This window comes from Mauremys reevesii, linkage group 21 (genome assembly GCF_016161935.1).
Source record: "Mauremys reevesii isolate NIE-2019 linkage group 21, ASM1616193v1, whole genome shotgun sequence".
Lineage (NCBI taxonomy): Eukaryota > Metazoa > Chordata > Testudines > Geoemydidae > Mauremys > Mauremys reevesii.
In genome coordinates this window covers 1,251,078-1,274,462 of record NC_052643.1, presented here as the reverse complement: position 1 = coordinate 1,274,462, position 23,385 = coordinate 1,251,078, and the positions used below count along the sequence as shown (strand labels likewise).

The window sequence follows — 23,385 nt, the reverse complement described above, 5'->3', positions numbered from 1 at the left end:
ATCTTGCACTTTTTTAAATTAAATTTCAACCCATTATTATTACTACAGCATCCTTCAGCTTTGGCTGGTCTGGCAATGAAAGGCCACGTCAAAATTAAGTCGACAACCTACATGGGCATACAGCCGCTGCAGTAATTACACTGCTTGTGTGTGTCTACACTTTGCTCCTTGTGCTGGCAGTGCGTGTCTGCACCAGAAGCGCTTGTCTCGATTGTACTGTCAGTGTGGGGCACTGTGGGATGGCTCCTGAAAGCCAGTAACAGTAGTCTACACTGACACTGCAGTGGCCTAACTACATCGAGCTTTACTTTACGCTGCTCATGGAGGTGGAGTTAAGTCAGCGTAGTCAGGCAGTTACATTGGCAGGAGTGAAATTTAAATGTAGACACTTCCACAGTTAGGTTGACATAAGCTGCACCAACCTATTTCTATAGTGTAGACCAGACCAAAAAGATTTCCTCTTTACTCAGGAAACATGTCCCTTTCTTCCTTTCTCTTGAACTTATCAGTCTCTGTGGTTTTAAGGACTTTAGGAACACTGCTGTCTCTGTTTTCCACTCCTTCTCCTCTAGAGATTCGGAGGGCTGGTTTCACCTAGTTTGCAGTTACCCCTTTGTTCTGCCAGGACCCGTCTAGTCACTTGTCTATAGTTCTTAAGGACTGTCTGATTCTGAAGTAGAGACTCAGCCCTGGTCTACACTAAGGTCGGGGGTCGAACTAGGGTACGCGAATTCAGCTACGTGAATAACGTAGCTGAATTCGAACTACCCTAGTTCGACTCACTTCCGATCCAGGCGCCGCGAAGCGAACTCCGCGGCTCCAAGGTCGACTCCGGCAACTCCTCCTGCCGCGGTGGAGTACCGGAGTTCGAACTAGCGCTTCCGGAGTTCGAACTATCGCGTCTAGATCAGACGCGATAGTTCGAACTCCGAGCAGTCGAACTTGCCGCGTCGACCCAGCAGGTAAGTGTAAACGTGGCCTCAGGCACTCCTCCCCGTCTCTTTAGCACAAGGAGTGTCTCTGGAAAGATGTTAGTTCCTTGGGTATGACTCTGGCAATAAAACATGAGTGCAAATGAGTCTCAGAGCCCAGGACTTGGCTCGCTGGACTCATGCTACAGTACTAAAAATAGCCCAAGGGTTTCAGAGCCCAAGCTTCAGCCTGAGCTACAGATTGTATACTAGGGCTCTATAGACTCAGGCTTTGAGACTTGCTGCTGCAAGACGGGGTGGTTGTTGTTTTGGTTTTTTTTTTTTTTTTTTTTTTTTGCAGTGTAGGTGTACCCCTTGAAACCAAAGCCTGGGCTACACTTAAAAATTAGACGAACTTAGCTTCATCGTTTAGGATTGTGAAAAACTTTGCTCCCTCAGTGTCATAGTTAGGTTGACCTAATCCCAATGTAGACGTGGCTAGAATTCTTCCATCAATCTAGCCATCCCCTCTCAGCGATGGATTAACTATATTGATGGAAAAACCCCTTCTGTCAATATAGGGAGCATTTACACCACAGTACTGCAAGGGCACAGCCGTAGCTGTGCCATTGTAGCTGCTGTAGTGTAGACATGCCCATAGATAGCAATACAAGTGGGCAAACCGAGGCACACAATATTCATAGAAATCCAGAAGCTCCCCAGGTTGTCCACCGCTGCCAGAAGGCATATACGAAAGATTCCAACAAGTGACTGGTAATATAACACAAAGGAAAGAAAACCCTTTCAGTCCTGCCACTGACACAATTACAGCCTTAATTATATGTACTGAGCTGGAATTCTCTGAGGTGAACTTGCACTTTAAGCATTACTTCAACACACAGCACTATGTTTTCCTGAAGATGACACCAGGACTACCTCCCTGGAAATAAAGTGTGGATTTGGAGTAGATGCCTACAGAGCCTGTTTATCCCATTAGGAAGCTCAGGAAATGATAGTCCTGGCTGAGTGGGGAGTTTTAGCCTAAGCCCTCAGTTACAATGGGTTGAGGTTCCTCCTCCTCCCCAATTACCTTTGGGACCAAAATTTCTCATGCTCGTTCACAGTGCAGAAATGATTTTCTGGAAGGTTTGAAGAAAATCCATTTCTCATTTATTTGGCATTTATATATAGCTGCTGAAAAATTGTCCAAATGAGGTTGTGCAGTCAGATAGCTAAAAAATAGTTTGGATTTCAAACTGATCCTGTGTGGGCAGAGTTCTGAGCCTGCAGGGAGCCCCAGTGAAGTCAAAGGGGCTCTGCATGGGCTCAGGGGTCCACACGCACCAGCTCATAGTAGGATCAAAGGAATGCAAACTTCACTATGTTTGAAAAATAAAAGGAGCAGAGTTACAAAGTCAGAGAAAAATGAAGGCAGGACACAGCCCACAGGTATGGTGTAATGTCCTGGGACAGTTGGAGGAGAGGGCATGCTGGAAGTGGGCTAGGTGTGCTGGAGAACGTGGTGGAGCCAAGATCCACCATGCCTGATCCTCCATTGGCATAAGCTCTATTACAGATCTTACACCAGTGTGAAATTCGAGTAGGCCCCCTGCTGCTCTAACATCCTTCAGGGCCAGGCAGCCAAGGATCAGGGAGCTGCAACTGGCTCTCTGCAGCTCTCCACTATGTCTACACAGCAGAGAACTGAGACAAATGCCAACAGTGCTGAGGATAGACTAAAAGGCAGCACTCTGCCCTGACCCTGCCTCTTCCCCACACAACATCAGCTTCTTGTGATGGCTACATGGATGTAAGCATCCTTGAGCTCAAGAGCCATGTTCCAGTCTCCTCAGGACAGGTGAGGAAGAAGGAATTAATGAAACTGCTTTGACTTCTCAGATCCACTTCTTTCTTTGGGATCAAGAAGTACCTTGCTTGTAATGCTTTCCCCTGATATTTTTGGGCAATTCTGCACTAAGCCCAGTTTCAAGGCTTTGGCACCAAGGTACCAGACGCTCATTTAAGAACTGAAGTCCTGGGCTGAGGCACCAACATGAATGCTTTTGGCTTCTTCATTGATTCAGCACTAGTAAGGGCCCGAGATTTAGAAGACTAAGTAATTAGGCCTCTCTTCAAGTACAGTGCAGAAGCTGAAGATGGAGCCAGTGATTTAGTACACAGAGAAGTGACAGGTCTAGGTGCCGAGGATGTCTGTTCATGGTCCATCACAGAACGGTGGCCCAAATGCTCTTTGAAGGCTGTGCTTTGGCCTTAAATACCTCCTCTATAAAGACAGGCTTCAAGCCTAAGCAGATGTGAGGAATGAAAACCCAACATTTAGAACACAGAAATGATGAATGAGCCGCCTTCAGACAGAGGCATTTCAGTAATTTTAATAAGTATACTCTAACAACAATTTTATTTTTCCCAGTTTAAAGTAGTATTTACCAATGTCCTGTCCTAAACTAGTTTTTTTTGCAGGAACTTGCCAGTCCTGTCCAGTGGTCTACTCCCTCTCCCAATCACCCACCACTGAGCTGGACTTTTCCTCTTTTATCTCCTCCCTCCAGGCTTGACACCTTGCCCAGGTATAAAGGGGTGAGGATGGCTGGGCCCACAGGCTCTCATTAACTCCTTGGCAAGTAAGGAGTCTGTATATCCCATCATACAAAGTTTAATTTTGCCATCTCATATATCAGTCCTTTACAATAATAAACTGATACTGTTCCTAAAGAGAACAACACAAATAGGAGGCAAGCAGCCAGTACTAGTGAGGCCTAGAGTACAAACTAAAGTGCCCTAAGGGAGCTGTATACATTTAAATCTCTGGACTACATGCCCCAGCCAGCTTGCTTTCACACATGCTTCTTTCACAGGCATTGTTCTCTCAAGGGCCTTGCTCTTCAAGCAACATGACACAGGAGTCTGTTTCCAGAAAGCCCACTCCAACCTCCCTGCTGTTTGGTTTTGTAGATCTGTTGCTTTGTGTTGTCCATCTGAAGAACAAGCATACTTTACTGAGAAAAAAATCTTGAAATCAAAGGCTTATGGCTGGTGCCTACCAGTGGTCAAAAATTTTCAGGAACACAGAGACATAGATCTGACTTGTCAGAATTTCTGGCAAACTTCAGGAAGGGATTTCCTACACAGAGACCATTAAAAGGGTGAGGGAAGGGGAAAAGCCTCTTGCTTGTCTGGCAAACACACCTACCTCTCTCTGAGACCCTTCAATTCCCCTGCACTCATCCAGTCTCTTCAGCACGGTCTTGGTATCGGAAAGGGCCTCTGAGAAAACATCTTCATACTGAAGCAGGAAATCCAGCTTACAGGTTTTGATCTCTGCTTCTGCATGTAAGAGTGAGACAAGTTACTCATTTGTTGAAAGGATTCATGGAAAGTATAAGATGATGGACAGTCATCAGTTTATAACTAGCACTTTACACAAGGTTTCTATCACCTCTGATATAATAGGGAAAAACTGACCCACAGATTCCTTTTACAGACCATCCAGCCTGCAGGGGGGAAAGTGTTTAACACTAGTTAGAAGCAGGTACTTAAAACACAATGCAACCTTTATTTCCTCTCATGGTGAACAATAGTTTAAAGGCTAAAGTACTATTAGCAGACTTCTGTGGTCACCTATTGCTCCACAGATTGTCTTATGCACCTCCCTTCCTCTGCACCAAAAATGGATTCTACTGTATGTCAGATGCAGAAATCCACATACAGGCAGAACAGGCTTTGCTCACAGCAGCTCAGGTGAAATAACAACAGTACATCAGGAAGCAGACTTTGTAATGCCCAAGGCAAGATGGGATCTGTTTAGGTTCAAAGGGGAAGAGGGCATCCACTGAATTCTTAGAAGGGGACTCTTGCTTCAGAATTATGCATTAGCGGGGGAACACATGCTAAACTAACCACCACCACCACCACCCACACCCACACCAGGAACCAATTAAGCAGCTCAGCTGCAAATTGCTGGAAGACAGGGCTGTGACTGGAGTCTCAGCTGCTCACCTGGATCACCAATTTTTTCTGTCTTCTTCACAGGCTCAGCAGCCTCCCCTTCCTCACAGCTGTCCTGTCTGGCAGGGGAATGGTGGTCAGCATGGGCATTTGAATCCTCATTGAGGGATTTTGAATCCATTGGGGTTTCCTCCTCCAGAATCTCCTCATGGCCCAAGGTGTGAGTCACAGTAATTTCTTGCGCTGTGGTGGAGGTGACTGTCTCCATTTCAGGTTCTTCAGGGCCAACAGAAGCTGAAGCCTTTTCAGGAAGCTGAGCATCCATAGCATCTTCAGCAGGAGGGTTTTCAATCTGGGGTGGCTCATTAGCATCAATATTATTTCTGGATGAATCTACTGTCTGAATGGAGCTGTCCCTCACTACCTGATTCTGAGTGGAGCAGCTGATGAGGTCACTGAGAAAGTTTTTGCAACTAACAGCCACATCAAACATCTGCAGACTGTCCGCCACAGAGATAACTTTGGTAAAGTTATGTTTGCCAAGTGGTAGCTTGCCGGTATACACCATTTCTAGCAGAAGAGCAAACTCATCAGGAGTCACCACAGAAGCATCAATGGAGATGGTGTCTGTGCTATCCAGAAAGGACTTAAAGAGCAGACTGGCAGCAGCCAGCACAAGCTTGTGTGCTCTGAAGTGCACAGTCCCAATGAAGATGGTGCAGTCACAGAATTGCTGCTCTTTGCAGAGTGTGTAAAGCTGCTGTAGCAACTGCCTGCTGTAATTGGGAAGCTCCATTGCTCCAGTGGTCTACTGGCCTCTTCCTCCTTCAGATGCCGCACTGCTTTAATGCGAACCAGCTACAGATAAAACAAAATACCTTGTTACCACTTTTCTCAGCCAATAGCAAGGTGGAAAGAAACAGCTGAAAAAAACCTTCCAGTTTTTGTTTAAAATTTTCATTAATTTTCTAAGGATCAGTTCAGTAATTATAACAGGAATGGCCAACATAATTAAGGTATATTTAAGAATGAGGAGAATGAACAGACAATGCAAACAAAATCACATTTTTCCATCATAAAAACAGTCTTGTGACTTTCTTTTTAATCTGCTCTAAACTCATAACTGCTCAGAGTTTCAATCTGGCAGAGAAATAGCACAAATGCGGAGAAGAGAGTTATAGTGAAAACTGGGTTTGATTTTACTTGGTTATACCCACCATCTGAACATTACACACGACATCTTGCTGGGATTTTCTTGCCAAGCTCATAGGGTCACCTGACTCCATTTGCCGCATGCAGAGGGCCCACACAATGCCTATGTACCATCTGAGTCCCATTAAATCTTGTTTTGGGAGCTCAAGCAAGCCTGAAGGCATATAGGACTTTTGCTGGGCCGCTCCACACAGGTGAATTTCACTCCTGAAAAGCACACCTATGAAATACGTACCAACAGTGTAAAGGGGCTCAGAAGTCACAGACTTATTAAGTTTCAGAGTAGCAGCCGTGTTAGTCTGTATCTGCAAAAAGAACAGAAGTACTTGTGGCACCTTAGAGACTAACAAATTTATTTGAGCATAAGCTTTTCCCCCACTCTGGCACTTCAAGTGCAGAAGGTGGAGGCCTGCAAGGATTCTAAAAATTAATACTGGCCACTCCAGGCTTGTATTAAACTCCCAAGGTTACAGCTTTTCTCTGACCTTGCACAGGTAGATGCTGCCACCACGCAAGTGCAAAAACCTCTTTGAGAACCCAGGAAGGCACACTTGGTAATTCCTCCCTGTGGGGTACCCTCAAGCCCTTTCACACACCCCCTCCGGGGAAGAGCTGAGAAAGAAAAACAAAGGAAATCAGCTGTTGCCGCCAGCTAATTAAACATGTGCACAAACCTCTTAGGACACAAAAATCCAATCCTGTTCTTAAAAAAGGTAAATTTTATTAAAACAAAAAGGAAGAAAATACATCTGAACACTCAGACTATTGCTAGATTTTAAAAAGAACCACTTATAAGGATTAAGCATTAAAATAACTCCCTTGAGGTCCAGCTTAAATGTTACAAGCCAAAACAAAAGCATTTGGGGGTAGCACAGAGGAATCCAAAAGCCATAAAGAAATAAAAGAAATAAACCTAATCGCGCCTTCCTGGACATTTCCTGATCTACTTACATATCTAGGGTTTCAAATGAGTTATTTCTAGATATGATCTGATAATTTTTCATACCTGGCCCAAGCTTTTTACAGTATAGCTCTGCCCTGTTCCCTCTCTCTCCCCGAGAACACCACAGAAAGACAAAGGAGAAGTTTTTTCTCAATTTTTAAAAGTTCTAGCCTTCCCACTGGCTCTTTTAGTCAGGTGCCCACTCCCTTCCTTTTACCTATGCAGGGAGACTTTATAACCCTTTACAGGTAGAGAAAGTAGAGAACAACTACTAAGAGGGATCCCATAGCTAGCTGGCTGGCTATCCATAAAAGGGCGCTACAACGCCCCTCCCCCCCGCTCATTTATCACAGGTGCCTAAGTCACCTGACTCCAGCAGAGGAGCCCCCACTTGTACCTTGCTAGCAGAAATAGGCACATCTCTGTAGCCCAGACTTGGGGAAGGGCTTAGGACACACTCCTCTGCTCATTATCTCCCACTGGCTAGCGTAGGTGGCTCCCTGCCTAGTGTGCTGGTTTTTGTGGATCATATTCTTAAGTGCCCAGCTCTCCCCACCTAACTCAGGCTTTGTGGATTGCAGTGTTGTTCCTGTGATTTTCTAAGCACTTATCTCCCATTGTGGACCCCAGGCCTGGGTCTTCAGTTGCCTGGTGATGAAAGCCCCATTCTGTCAAATGGGTGCAATTCATAATGTCATGTGCCTCAGTATACCAGTACACATGAGAACAGACTCTGAATCCTAGTGATGATTGGATCTGGTGACAAATAGAGCTCTCGACCATGCTTGTAGAGGTTTCCATCGCTTCACACTGACTCAGAGATTCTACAGTTCAGAGTGACACACCGACAGAGTTATTTGCAGTTCTGTTGTAGCCGTGTTGCTCCCAGGATAGGAGAGAGACAGGGTGGGTGAGTTAATATCTTTTACTGGATCAATTTCTGTTGGTGAGACAAGCTTCTGAGCTACACAAGATGCAGGGGGGGGCGGGGGAAATAAATGTATTTTCAAAATGCATCAAGGAATGCCTAGAGCACAGAATAGAGGCTCCTTTACATGAATATGTATAAATCTGAATACTGAACAGCCCAACCTTCTGTTTCCCTGGATCCACGGTAGATGTGGCTTCTGTGTGTCACTATTACCACTGGTTTTCTGTAACTCTTCTCCAGACCAGCCACCTGGGCTCAGGGTTGCTAAACATATGTGCTCAATTATCCTCTCACAACACTGTAGATCAGGAGTAACAACTCATACCAGTGGAATTACACTGGTGTATATGACAGAAGGAGACCCATTTTCCTTGCCAGATTCAATGCATCAGCAGCATTAGCCCACCTGCTGCTTGCCTAGAGCTGAAGGATTTCTAGTGTCTGAAATGGGATTTGATCATGATTGACATGGAATAAAAGATGGGATACTCCCTGTGAACGGAGAATAGGGAGCATCTATGTCCTGGAAAAGCAGCAAAGAGTCCTGTGGCACCTTATAGACTAACAGATGTATTGGAGCATGAGCTTTCATGGGTGAATACCCACTTCGTCAGATGCATTCACCCACGAAAGCTCATGCTCCAATACATCTGTTAGTCTATAAGGTGCCACAGGACTCTTTGCTGCTTTTACAGATCAAGACTAACACGGCTACCCTCTGATACTATGTCCTGGAAGAAGAGTTCTCTACTCAGCCCCATCCTCAAAGCTTTGTCCAAAGAATCAGTCTCCTCCACCTGTCTGCTTAAACATCACAGTGCCAAGACTAAAGCCAGAGTCCTCTTCCCACCAAACTGTTGGTCAGGAGTAGTGAAGATAAGGTTGCAGGGTCAAGACATTATACAAGAAATCCAAGACCAGCCTCAGAGGCCCCTGCCCCTTCTCCAAGACAGACAACCTTGAAGCAGAGGGTCACAGACCATGGCTGCCAGTGCTTCTGAGCCACTAAGTCTGTATCTGCAAAGTCATAGCCCCTTTTGCAATCATCCACTTGCAGGGTCCTAAAGAGCCACTGTGATCCCAAAGAGACTGGGCATTTCCTTTACATTAAAGGTGACTGCTATGTCCATCCTCAGGATTGCTGTCCAAGATGCGTAACGCCCCCTAGGCAGACTACATATCTTTTATTCATAACGTTTAAGGACAAAGGGGACCATTAGATCATCTAACCTGACGTCCTGTACATCACAGGCCATTACATTTCACTCAGCTACCTCTGGATTTAGCCCAAAAACTTGTGTTTGGATAAAGCATATCTTCCAGAAAGGTGTCTGGTCTTGATTTAAGGACATCAAGAGACGGAGAATCTACCTCTTCCTTTGGTAGTTTGTTCCAATGGTTAATTACACCCACTGTTAAAATGTGTGTCTTAATTCTAATTTGAATTTGTCTAGCTTCAGCTTCCAGACATTTTATGGATGACTTTTTGGAAAGCTGGCTTACTGCCTGGACTGTACTGGGTATATCTTTCAGGTCATCATTATTGCTGGTTATTTATCTGCTAAGCACTGACAGCATGTTCTCTATGTGCCTCTTGCCATCCCTACTTGAAAGGAAAAGACAATTCTGTTGCTTTTTCAGCCTGAATCGCTGAGGCCACTTCTGAGCCAAGCTCACGGATTTGTGAACTCACTTCTTTAGGGATTTCAAACCCTCTGTACAGCACAGCTTAACTGTGCAGTTGTTGGTTCCTCTGGGGCACCGGAGCTGTTATATCCTTGGGGGCAGCCGGTTTAGGAAGAAATCACTTGAGGCCAGACAGTAGACAGCTAACAAAACTACCATTTTATTTACAGACACAGAGCTCACCCAACCGGCCGAAACCGGCTGGGCTATCCCCTAATAATCTAACTCAGTTGCCATAGGAACAAAAACCATGACAACCAAATACACAACATATTCCTCCCCCCCTAATAAGATCATCCCCTAAATAAAACACACACTAGATTAGAGAAGGAGGGTAGACTGCCTCCATTCCCGGCTAAACCCTGGGGATTATTTTGCCCCATAACCGTGGGTTCGCCCTAGCTAAAGATCCAGCCGATGAGGAGGCCCTTCTGTCTCTAGGTGGATTACGGCGAACTTCTGGTGTTGTTGCACCCGAAAGCACCATGGGCTCTGGGTCCGCTGCCCAAACAGGTGAGGAGGTGGCATCAGCTCGTGCTGGGCAAAGGGGTATCTCAGCCGCCGGCAGTAATGGAGGAGAACAGTCAGGAACAGGTGATTTGTGATTCGGTGTCTCACCAGAAGTGGTGAAGTCAGACCACTCAACTGCAGATGTGTCCTGAGGACTGGCATGACCTGGCAACAGCTGATCTACATGTCGCCGCCAGGTAAGATTCTCTGCAGTCCGGACTGTGTAGGAAACAGGTCCTGTTTGAGTGATGATTGTGGCAGGGACCCATTTAGCTCTGGAAGTATAATTCCGAGCCAAAACTGGCTGTCCCGGGCTAAAGGTTCGCTCTTTTGCTCTGGGTGCCCGTCTGATAACTTGATTTTGCTGCTGATGTTGCACAATTTGTCGGGGTTCAGAAGGTTTCAGCAGATCAAAGCAAGTGCGCAGCTGTCGTCCCATCATTAGAAAGGCCGGAGATGCGTGGGTCGTAGCATGAGGTGCGTTTCTGTAGGAAAGTAAGAAGGTATCCAGACGCTTTTGAATGGAGTGTTGTCCCCTTGCTGATTTCAAAGCGTGTTTCATTGTCTGCACAAATCTTTCAGCTAATCCATTGGTGGATGGATGATATGGTGCTGATGTGATGTGGTGTATCCCATTTGCCTTCATAAAATTTTGAAACTCCTGAGAGACGAACTGCGGTCTGTTGTCGCTCACAAGTTGTTCTGGCAGACCAAAACGACTAAAGAGTCCTCGTAGTTTTTGGATAGTACTCTCCGCAGTAGTGGACTGCATTATAGAGATTTCTGGCCATTTAGAATGGGCATCTATTGCCACCAAGAACATGCTTCCTTCAAGGGGGCCAGCGAAGTCAATGTGAATACGTTGTCACGGGTTTTCAGGCCAGTCCCATGGGTGTAGGGGTGCCCACTGGGGTGCATTCCTCACACCCTGACATGACATACAAGCTTTTGCCTTCTCTTCAATAGCACTGTCCAATCCAGGCCACCAAAAATAGCTTCGTGCAATTTCCTTCATGCGCACTATTCCACAGTGCTACGGAATGTAGCTGTTCTAACATCTGTGATCTCAGGGCTTGGCTACACTTACAAATTTGCAGCGCTGCAGCAGGGTGTGAAAACACACCCTGCTCCAGCGCTGCAAATTGCGGCGCTGCAAAGCGCCAGTGTGGTCAAAGCCTCAGCGCTGGGAGCGCGGCTCCCAGCGCTGTCCGTTATTCCCCACAGGGAGGTGGAGTACGGACAGCACTGGGAGAGCTCTCTCCCAGCGCTGGCGCTTTGACTACACTTAGCGCTTCAAAGCGCAGCCGCGGCAGCGCTACCGCAGCAGCGCTTTGAAGCGCTAAGTGTAGCCACAGCCTCAGTGGTGGTGGAATAATGACACGTCTCCCCCACAACAAACAACCAGATTGGACCGATAACTCCGTCCTCCTGGACATGTAGGTAACAAGGGCGGGTGAGACCGGAGAGGTTTGTCGAGATTTTCCATGCATCACCAGGTCCATAACTTGGGACAATACTGGGTCAACGCGAGTTGCCTTCTTTATCTGAGTAGCAGTGATGGGTGTATTCTCTACCTGTTCAAAGTAAAAGATTTCCTTTTGGGCACTATCTTGATGTTTGACCAGCAAAGGCAACCTTGAGAGGCCATCTGCATTGCCGTGCAGAGTGGATTTCCGATATTTGATTTCATATGTGTGTGCTGAAAGTAACAATGCCCAACGTTGCATACGACTAGCAGCTAATGGGGGAATGCCTGTGAAGGGTCCAAAAATTGACGTCAGAGGTTGATGGTCTGTGAGAAGAGTAAACTTTCACCCAAACAGGTACTGATTAAACTTCCGAATTCCAAAAACAATTCCTAATGCCTCACATTTGATTTGGGCGTAGTTAGTTTCTGCTTTGCTTAGAGTGTGTGAGGCAAAAGCAATAGGTCTCTCTTCTCCCGAAGGCATAATGTGTGACACGACTGCTCCCACTCCATAAGGGGAGGCATCACAGGCCAATTGTAGGGGTAAGGATGGATCAAAGTGCGTTAGAACTTCAGAATTTAGCAATGCATCCTTAGCTTTGTTAAATGCAACATCACAGGCTTCAGTCCACTTCCAGGCCTTGTTCTGCCCAAGGAGCTCATTAAGTGGTTTTAGCAGTGTGGCTAACTGTGAGATGAACTTTCCATAATAGTTCAGTAGTCCTAGAAACGAGCGCAGCTAGCTTACATTTCGAGGTGGGGGAGCCTCCACAATAGCTTTAACTTTTGCAGGGGCCTTATGAAGACCTGCAGAATCAATGATGTGTCCCAAATATTCAACAGAGGGCTTGAAGAATTCACACTTGTCTTTGCGAACTCGTAGGTCATACTCTTCCAGTCTTTGTAGGGAAGCCTCTAAGTTCTTTAAGTGATCCTCTTCATTTCTTCCAGTGACCAGGATATCATCCAGATAGCACTGAACTCCTGACAAGCCACACAAGATCTGGTCCATAGCCCTCTGGAACAGGGCGGGAGCAGACGTTATTCCGAAGGGTAGGCGACAGTATCAATAAAGCCCCTTATGAGTCACAATAGTCAACAGCTCTTGGGACTTTTCATCGACGTGCATCTGTAAATATGCTTGACTCAGATCAATCTTACTGAACTTTTGTCCCCCAGCCAGGCCTGCGAAGAGGTCATCGATGTGGGGAAGCGGGTATTGCTCTGCACACAACACTGGGTTGACAGTGACTTTAAAATCACCGCAAATCCGGAGAGAGCCATCTTTCTTCACTATTGGAACGATAGGAGTGGCCCATGAGCTATGGGTAACTGGTATTAGGACTCCATTGGGGACCAGGCGCTCCAGGTCTGCTTCAACTTTTGGCCTGATGGCATATGGCACAATTCGGGCTTTCAGATATTTTGGTGGACTGTCAGGTTTAATGTTCAATGTCACAGTGATTCCCTTCATACTTCCCAAATCATCTCCAAAAACAGCAGCATGTTTCCTTAGTATAGGGGTTAGACTGGTTTCTTCTTTAGTCATCCGGTGCACTTCTGCCCAGTTCAGTTGAATCTTCCCAAGCCAAGACCTACCCATTAAGGCTGGGTAGTTACCTCTCACCACAAACAGTGGCAATTTAGCAGCCTGTCCATTGAGCTCCACCTTAACATCAATAGTGCCCAACATGGGCACAGCTTCTCCCGTATACGTCTTCAGAACAGTTTTTGTTGCCTTAAGCGGAAGACGCTGTAGCTTTTCTTTATACACAGTCTCAGAGACCAGCGAGACGGCTGCACCGGTGTCCAGTTCCATGCGTATAGGTTTGCCATCCAACAACGGGGTTACCCAGTATTCATGTGAGCCCATTGCCAAAGACAAAACATGCAGTGGCACTTCCTCTTGCGATGAGGTGTCACCTTGATCATCCTGGGTCTGCTCTAGGGTATGCAGGGTTCCTCTTTTTGTCGGCCAGACCACAGGCCTTTTTTTCTTTTGTTTACAGGCACACTCAATGTGTCCCTTTTTGCCACAGTGTCGACATACCAGGTCCTTACACCAGCATTCTGATGCCTGGTGACCCGGCTTACCACAGCGGTAACCTTCTTGACTCTGCAGTTTTGTGGGTCGGTTCTTGTGACACTTTTTGCACCCTAGGGGATGCACCGATGTATTGCGCCTCCCTTGTAGCCAGTTCCATGGAGACAGCAATATCAACAGCCTTCTGTAAGGTAAGCTGAGCCTCTGTCAGTAGGCGCTTCCGTATAGCTTCACTGTAGAGGCCACACACTAACCTGTCACGCAGGGCATCATTTAACATCTCTTTAAATTCACAGTGTTCTGCTAGCTTTTTTAAAATTGCTACAAATTGTACAACTGTTTCATCTTCCTTTTGGTCTCTTTTGTGGAACCTATATCTTTCAGCAATTACCATTGGTTTTGGGGAAAAATGGGACCCCAGGATTTCCACAATGTCACTGTAAGATTTAGTCTCAGGCTTAACAGGGTGTAGTAAGCTGCATAGCAGGGAGTAGGTTTTAGCCCCTACAACACTTAAGAATATTGGCACCTTCTTCGCTTCTGTAATGTCATTTGCAATAACAAAAAGCTCAAAATGCTCAGTATACACATGCCACTGCTCTATAGTCTCATCTAAAGGTTCCAGTGACCTGGTCAGAGTAGCCATGATTTTTAGTTTCACTTTCACAGTCAGTGCAAACAAGCAGCTTTTTTGTTTGTTTGTTCTTTACCTTGACTTCTACTTCCTTCTGTTACTGGAGCAGCACCGGAAATCCCATCCATCGTCGCCACTTGTTATATCCTTGGGGGCAGCCGGTTTAGGAAGAAATCACTTGAGGCCAGAGAGCAGACAGCTAACAAAACTACCATTTTATTTACAGACACAGAGCTCACCCAACCGGCCGAAACCGGCTGGGCTATCCCCTAATAATCTAACTCAGTTGCCATAGGAACAAAAACCATGACAACCAAATACACAACAGGAGCCATCTGAACACTGTTCCTCTTCTGATCAGAAAGCTGCCTCTGTTCATTTTCAATGCTACTCCATTGCAATTTAAACAAAAGAAGGGGCTGTGCGAGGGAGTCTCCTGGAGAGAAGGCCAAGACACTTGCTGAGCTGACTTAGCCCCCCAATTAGTCTTTCTTCATGGATCAAGAGAGGAAGAACCATATGAGGAAAAGCAGGCCATTTCATGCCTTCTCATGCAGGGAGCTTCCTGCCTTGGAGGGGAACTGAGGACCATTTTCATAGATTCCAAGGCCAGAAGGGACAAATGCAATCATCTAGTCTGACATCCTGTATAACATGGCATAGAACTTCCCCACCCCACCAAGCCCCCCTCCCTCCACTGACCCCCCGCCCCCCGGCTGAGCCCCAGCCCCCCCGACCCCCCCGGCTGAGCCCCAACCATCTTCACCTGGACCCCCCTGCAGAGTCCCATTGCCCCTGCATCTGGAACCCCTCACCAAGCCCCTGTGCATCCAGATCCCCCCTGGACCTGCCACCAAGCCTCCCGCACCCAGATTTCTCCACACAGAACCCTCTCACCCTATATCTGGATTCCTCCCCCACCCCCACCCCACAAGCTCCTCTACATTTGGATCCTGCTTGGCTGAGCCTGCCTGTGCATACCTGGTGCACCTGGTGTGAAGGGGAAGGACCCCAGGGTGTTTCTGGGACAGGCCCAGCCCTTGTGCTGCGTCAGAGCCAGGTGCAGCCTCACTGCCAAGTCCCTGTCCCACTGGGGTGGAGAGGGGGGACTGCAGGGTGATCTCCCACCTCTATGCACAAAGTGGCCTGTGCCCCCCACTGCCATGCTGGAGCCTCTATGTTTATTTACTGACAAACAAAATCTGCAGAATTTTGCAGAATTTTAAAACATTGTGCACAGAATTTTTAATTTTTTGGCACAGAATTACCTCAGGAGTACCTGGTGCTCTCATGCTGTTAGAAAGCTGTTAACATCAGGGATTGTCAGAGTGCCAATGCCATTGCACTCATGAAGCTCTCATATCCTTGGCACTGCATAACTAACATATATATGGTTCTGACCAATACCTCTGCTGATTCCGATAAAAATACCAAAACCTGCTTTAAAAACATTGTGTTTAAAGATTATTAGTACCAAAGTGACTAACTTTAAAATGTATAACATGATGGAGAAGCTCTTTGGGATTTCAAGTGTCTTTATTTGTCTACCCTTTAAAAAACAAAAATCAACTACCATTGCATGACCAAGAAATTAATAAACAATAACTCAGCACTACTTTTTAAACAACCTACAGATCCACAGTCGTGGACTCCCCCTACTGACAGAACTTTGCTAACAAATGCTATTGCTAGACCTGGACAATGCAGACATTGGTGATAAAAACAATGCACACAAAAAGATAATATTGCCTAATAAGGGGCTAAACAAGGGAATGCTGTTTAAGACTTTGAGTGTAAGAATGTTAGGGGGAAATATTTTATATTTAAGCTTCTAGGAAATTACAAAGCATGTAAAGTATATAAAATGAAGGAGAATAAAGAGAATAATCAGCAAAGAGAATAATCCAGCTATAAATAAAAGTCACTTCTGTCTGACAGCTGATCAGTCTAAAGGTAATAATTGGAGATATACCAATCTTCTAGAACTGGAAGGGACCTTGAAAGGTCATTGAGTCCAGCCCCCTGCCTTCACTAGCAGGACCAATTTTTGCCCCAGGTTCCTAAGTGGCCTCCTCAAGGATTGAACTCACAACCCTGGGTTTAGCAAGCCAATGCTCAAGCCACTGAGCTATCTCCCCGCTCTGCCGCATTATGAAATATCCTATCACTGTCGGCACTAGTTGGGCTCCCTTGTCTGCACTCTGCTTAGAGTAGCTAAGCCCTGAATTGGTCATTAGGGCAAACTTCCTTCTCTCTCCTAAGATGACCTCTTGAGGTGAGCCTGCCCTGTCAATGCCCACGTTGCACCTGCTCAAATCATGTTTTTAAAGGTTCTCAGCTAAATCAATAAACACAAGTGAACAGAAAGCCAACGTTTGTTCCTTCACATTCTTTCACTGTGCCGTCCCTTGGGCACTGCAGCAGTCTCTGAAAAATGAGCAAGCCTCCATATCAAGTGCTCTGTAAATGTGAGAGTTAAGGACAGAGTGACTGTCTTAACTCAAAATTTAAATACTTTTTGTGTGTGTGTTACAAGTTTCCTGTCTTGTTATCAAGATGATGACCTTAGAAAAAGGGTTATTGGAAAGCCAGAACACCACATACATGAATCAATTTTCTTTCCTCTCCCACCACAAGTGACAGTCTTTTGAAGAGTTGAAAGAAACTGAGGGGTCATTACCTTCCTCTTGGGTGATCCAAAGTGCTGGAGCAGGCGGTGCTCCCAGAGGATAATGCAAAACTCAGTATGATGAGCCAGAGCATACCAATTTGTTTTTCAATCTATTTTATTTCAGTTCAAAGCATCAGTGCAGACAGATAGAGGAAAACAAGCAACACTTTGACTATATTCAGTCTTCCTCAATCTCTAAACGCGGAGGAATACAGCAAGAGCATTGCTTCTTTTCCTAGGCTATCTGCCTGCACTGATGCTTTGAATGGAAATAAAATAGACTGAAAAACAAATTGATATGTCCCAACTCTTCACAGTGAGTTTTCCATTCCTTTGAAGCAAGGGTTGCCACCTATCCTACTTGGAACAGTGTAGCCCTAATCAAAGTACAAAATTACAATCATGGAAGTCCTGTTGAAACCTAAATAACAAAAAACAAAGTCAAAGTTTGCTTCAAAACTCTGTTCCTAACATGCCTCATTGTGCCCAAGAATGCTGAGAGATATTGAGATTATACAGGTTTTCAGTGACATCTGCAATACACACAGGATGCCAGTTGCAGATTTGAATTTCTGTTCATTGTGTGAATTGACATCAGACACACAGATTCCACATTGTAATTCACTGTGGTGTTTACACAGTTTTGACCAGCTCCCCTGTGCCAGTCTGCTTTTAATAAAGCACAGGAGAACATAATGTTCTAGTGAGACTGATATCAGACAAGGCATGAAGCAGTCCATAATGAGTCCTGATCCTCACTGAAAGTCTTTTAAAGGAAAACCTTTTGGAAGGACACTGTGTCAGCCCAAAATGGTGCCTATTTTCCTCAAATTTGTTTATAAAGTCTATAGAATTATCCTATTCCAAAACAAATCCCTCAGTACTGCTCTATAAAAGCAATGCCAGCTGCTCTTCTCTCATAAGCAACTTCAAAACAACCAGTATGTCCAGCTAATAGAGAAGTGGGGAAGAGACCAGATGGATTAGTATGTGAGACTCCCTTATCTACTCCTGGGGGAATTCTGTGCTACTGTGCACGTGCATAATTAATGAGCTGTGGATATTATTTTTTTTTGCACAGAAAAAAAGCTTCTCTTGAAATGTTGCTGCAGTCCCACCTTTTGCCCACCAGAGGGCGCTGTGGCGATAGAACAAAGCAGCAGCTCCAGGCCTGCTAGGGAAGGGAAAGAGCCTGCCTTCTTCACACTGCCTGTCAGGAGACAGGGGCTATGGGGAGAGAGACAGCGTGGGGTGCTGGGGCTCATAAGGCCTAGTGGGGGAGGACAGATTGGGGCAGGGCCTGAATGGGAGTGGAGGTGCAGGTCCAAAGTGGGGAGGGAGGTGCAGGGCCACATGGTGATTGGGTGGGGGGCAGAGCTACATAGGGTCAGGGGAGTGGCTGGGTGGGGGCACAGAGACTCATGGGGACAGGATACAGAGCCACACAGGAACAGGGGGAGGGGGAGCAGGGCCACATGGGGATGGGGGAGTGGGTGTCTGAGTGGGGGTGGAGGAACATATGTGGACAGGGGTACAAGGACACATGGGGGTGCAGGAACACATAGGGACCAGGGGGCAGATGTGCCTGACTGAATGGGAGAAGCTAGGGCTAAGCCAGGGTCTGCCTGGGGGAAGCTCCCTAACAATCGCACCCCACCCCCCAAAAAGCTGTTCCATACTTTTCCCATCCATACCCAACAACCCTTCAAGTTCACACCCAGGCTCCTTCCCAGCTATTTACTTCCCTCTCCCTCAGCTCTTCCGTTACCCCTGACTCCCTCAAGCCTTTGCACTCAGGGCTGCCCGGGGGGGGGGGGGGGGGCAAGTGGGACAATTTGCCCCAGACCCCTGGCCCCGCAGGGGCCCCCACAAGAATATCGTATTCTATAGTATTGCAACTTTTTTTATGGAAGGGGCCCCCGAAAGTGCTTTGCCCCAGGCCCCCTGAATCCTCTGGGCGGTCCTGTTTGCACTGCTTCCGAGGGGTGCAGGAAATAGGATTCTGTATTGTAGTTTAAATGAATTATTATTGAGAGTTCTATATTAATATGTCTAGTAAGGAATCTTATTTGTCAAAAAACATTTCCTGAATCTTCGTTGTTGTCTGTATTGTTACAGACACACTTGCTGACAGGTATTTTGAAATAAATTATCAAAGATAATTGAAAATGGTGTGATTATATTGTGTTATTTTGACAAATAAAATATGTAGAATTTTGAAATATCGTGAGCAGAATTTTTATTTTTTGTTGCAGAATTTCCCCTGGAGTACTAATCCCCAAGAGAAACATCTTGGCCTCACAGGATACACAGCACTTAAAGCTGGTTTTCTTCTTAGCATTGGCCATGGAGACATCTCCTAAGGTTTTAAACCCTAAAATCTCTCTCTTTAGGTACCCATATGGCCACCATCACAGTCATTAATGAATGTTTCCTCACAATTCCCCTCTGTAGTTGGAAATACTACAATTTCCATTTTACAAATAGGGAACTGAGGCACAGAGCAATTAAGGGCCAAATTTGAAAAAATTCATCAGCTCCCTTTGAGAATAATGCTCAAATGGGAAATGAGCTCTTTCTGAAAATCTGACCATTTACTTGAGTGTCCAAATGGAAGCTTTTGGATGCTGAATTTTTTCTTCACAATATCTGCCCCATGCGACGTCCCCAAAGTCACACATGAAGCCTCAGCTTCCCAGTCTACTGTCTTAAACATAAGCCCATTCTGTCCTCTGACTAGCTAAAACAGCACTAAAGATGGCTCATAAAGCAGAGATGATTGGGATTAGCAAGGGTTCTGATTTTACGGTATGCCAAAAGAACTGGGAGATGGTTAAGGACCATGGCTCTTTATAAACCCTCATTTCTTATTTTTGTAACACCAGAGATATGAAGGCATAAATGCAGTCTGCTACTGACTACTGCTTTCCAGATCACAAGTTTATATGGTGAGGAATATGTACATCCCAAGGGTGGGAATCTATGAAGGAAATGCTTAAAGAAGAAGGGAGAAAATATCTATAATATTTAAAAAATACTTGCATTAGGATAATGTATTTTATAAGTAGGTCCTCTATCAGGAATTAAATTATATTTGAGAGACTTTATATTGAAAAGTGTAACTAAAGAAGAAGATATTTATTTTTTTTATACATTTACATTCTAATTTATTTGCTTAAATAAACATTGTATTTAACAATCTAAATAAAGTGACCTCTCTCCCCACTTTGCAAAGAAAGAAAGAAAAATCTGAGTAACACTCATTAGTTGGGCACAGTTGACTGCGTAGGACAGGCTTTTCAGCTTTCTTATGTGTGCCTTATATGATATATGTTTATTAATGAGGACAAGATCATACTAAAGTGTATAGCATAATTCTGAACCCTAACAGCATTCTAAGAATGACTTAATTAATGCCTTCATCTGGAGCACTATTGTGGAATCCTGGGAATAACTCCACCCAGACAGCAACTGGGATTTTAATTCCTACCCCACTAAGTAGTTTTTAAATATTTTTATGAGCCCAGCAACCAGTGCAGCAATTTTTAAGCCTGTTCATGTTGTTGTCAGATGAGAAATAAATAGGACAATCTAGTTTTCAACATCTTAGAAGAGCAGACAGGGCTGTGGGCCCAGAATAAGAGATCTGGGAATGTCCTTAATTATTAAATATCAGAGACGTAGCCATGTTAGTCTATTAGGCTATGTTTATGTCAGGGAGGTCATGGAAGTCACTGAATCCCTGACTTCCAGAGACCTCCCTGACATTCTCTGCTTCAGCCCCAGGGGCTGCAGGACTCTGGAGCTACCAGCCAGTGGGGCCCAGGCAGGGTTCCAGCGCCAGCGAACAAGCAGTGACAGGGGGGGCCCTGCAAAGTTCCTGTGACAGGTGACAGACTCCTGAGGGTTCCAGCCACCCTGACAGCCTCGCCCAGGGAGAGGAGGGCTGCAGCTGGGGTGTCGCATTTTCTCTTTGGGAAATATGGTCACCCTGCAGCTCCAGGCACCATGGGCAGAGGGGTAACCCCACAGCTCCCAGCCACCACAGTAGTGGGGGAAACCAGGGAGCCACAGCAGCAAAGGACACAGGCGGGTCACAGTCTCTGTGAATTGTTGTTCACTGCCCTTGGTCTGGCCATGACTTTTACTAAAAATAACCATGACAAAACCTGAGCCTTGCTAATTATGTCAATCAGATTTCTACCCAGTTAAAACATGAAAAACAGCCCCAGACCTCCTCAGCGGAGTCCCCCAGACACGGGAACTGGCCAGGCCCAGCACCGGGACAGGCACAAAAACGCCTCCAGGCATCCAACCGCTTCGGGCAGAGGGGCCATGGCCTGCCCCCGGGGACCCGCTGTGGGGAGCGGGGAAAGGGGCGCCCCTCGCTCCTGAGGCACTAGGGCCCCCACAAGGAAGGGCCAGGCCCGCTCTCACTGCAGCCGGACACTGTCTGACAGGGAACCCACGCCAGCCCGGGGCTCTCCTCAGCCGGCACGAGGGGAACAACCCCGCCCCCCAAGCCCCGAGCGAGGGGGCTCCCTCGGCCTGTGTGGACGAAGCCCCCAGGCCAGGTTGGAGGTTCGGGGCCCGGGGCGCGTCGCGGCCGGGGAGAAAGGCGGCCGGGGAGAAAGGCGGCGGGAACCCCCCCCCATTCCCCTGAGCCCCCCGGGGGCCCCACCGAGCTCCAGGGCAGCCCGCCGGCCAGCGCCTGTAGCTGTTGCGGCGCAGCCCCGCTGTTTCCATGGTTACCTTTATTAGGAGCGGCGCGGCAGCAGCAGGAACAATAAAGCTTCAACAACAGGCTCCCCTCGGCTGTGCCAGGCCCCGACCTGCGCCGCCGCCATCTTGAAGCCACAGCTATCCCAACCACCCCCCGGACGGCCGCCTGTGTCACGTGGCGAGAGCGGGTCGGGCAGGACTATTGCGGAAGTGGGGGGGTCTGGTCATGTGACGCATGTCTGGTGGGCTCCGATATCACGTGACGCGGGAGCCGTTCAGGTGGCGGCGTAGGTCACGTGACGAGGGGAGCACAAGACAAACAGCCTCGGGGGCGGGCCTGGGTAGGTGGGGTGATTCTGATTCTGGTCCTGTCTGTGCGGCTGGGCTGGTGTAGTGTTCGGGTCTGGCCGGCTGCAGGCTTGGGCCTGGGGGCTTGGTTCGTGTTTGCAGTGGGTTCCTGCAGTCAGGCGGGCTGGACCTTTCCTGTCCAGTGAATGAGCAGTGGATCTAGACTGTTCTCAGTGGTAGAAGATGACAGAACAAGGAGTAATGGTCTCAAGTTGCAGAGGGGGAGGTTTAGGGTGGACATTAGGAAAAACTTTTTCACTAGGAGGGTGGTGAAGCACTGGAATGGGTTACCTAGGGAGGTGGTGGAATCTCCTTCTTTAGAGGTTTTTAAGGTCAGGCTTGGCAAAGCCCTGGCTGGGATGATTTAGTTGGGTTTGGTCCTGCTTTGAGCAGGGGGTTGGACTAGATACCTCCTGAGGTCCCTTCCAACCCTGAGATTCTATGATTCTATGACTCCTGTGTGGTCGCCTGACTTCAGGAGCTGGGGCGTGGGGAGCAGGCCTGTGGCTTAGGCTGGAGCTGTGGTCCAGCAAGGTGTGTAACCCACTGGCAAAGTGTGGGGCAGACATTCCCCAGGGGTTGGTCCACCTCCCCATGGACCGAGAGCCTTCTGCTGTTACTAGTTTGCCCAAGTGGAAGTGGTCTGGGATGGGATTCAAACCCTGGTGACAGACCATCTGGGATAAAGGAGCTTCTCTCTGTAATATCTGGGGACCAACACCGCTACAACACTCCATACAAAGTAGTAGATGGTCAGATTTAAAAACTGCATATTAAGACATATGGTCAAGAACGGGCTGAATGAAGCCCATTGAAAATCAAATAGGTCAATATCTTTCACCAGCACTAAATCTACTCTTTCAAAATAAAACTAAAGCTTATGCTTACTGTTGTCTGCTAGGAGTAATAGGCATGACAAAGACCTTGATGTTTTCATCACTTCTCTTTAACTTTCCAGAAGTTAGTTTTTGTTTGTAGATGAAGATTAGAGCTTGATGTTTATGGAATTAAAAAAAAGAGTAGGTGGGGTTGTGACATTCCCCAGGGTACAAAACAGCTGTGTCCTCCTAGCTCTCCAGCCTGAGATGTGTTTTACAGTGCTTTGCTGGTGAACAGCCAACCTTCCAGGCTTTACTCACACCCAGCCTCTTGCATGTAATTTGCCCCCAAATATACAGTAGTGAGTACTACAGCCAGACACTCCAGAATTAAACTGCAGAGCAACACCAGCAAGTTCTCTAATCCCAGACTTCTACCCCAGAGATGTGTGTCTTATACTGCCCAGTTCCTTCACAGTGCAGCACAAGTTCATATGAAGTCTGACATTCAAACGAGTAAT

At 46.7% G+C, this 23,385-nt stretch overlaps 1 protein-coding gene across 5 annotated transcripts in view; it reads right to left on the bottom strand.

Moving 5' to 3' along the window:
• Positions 1 to 21,878, bottom strand: part of ZBTB40 (zinc finger and BTB domain containing 40) — a 64,490-nt gene extending 42,612 nt beyond the window's left edge. Inside the window, exons 1-4 of one of the 5 annotated variants that reach the window (XM_039509342.1) lie at positions 21,729 to 21,877; positions 6,325 to 6,394; positions 4,929 to 5,735; positions 4,123 to 4,256 (exon numbers count right to left, since the gene is read on the bottom strand). In XM_039509342.1, the coding sequence (XP_039365276.1) occupies positions 4,123 to 4,256; positions 4,929 to 5,673 (879 nt within the window). In that variant the 5' untranslated portion in view covers positions 5,674 to 5,735; positions 6,325 to 6,394; positions 21,729 to 21,877. Of the gene's footprint in view, positions 1 to 4,122; positions 4,257 to 4,928; positions 5,736 to 6,324; positions 6,395 to 14,381; positions 14,397 to 21,728 lie in introns of those variants that run through there. The other 4 variants (XM_039509344.1, XR_005590425.1, XM_039509345.1 and 1 more) reach the window with 4 other exon arrangements.
• Between the last annotated feature and the right edge of the window lie 1,507 nt (positions 21,879 to 23,385).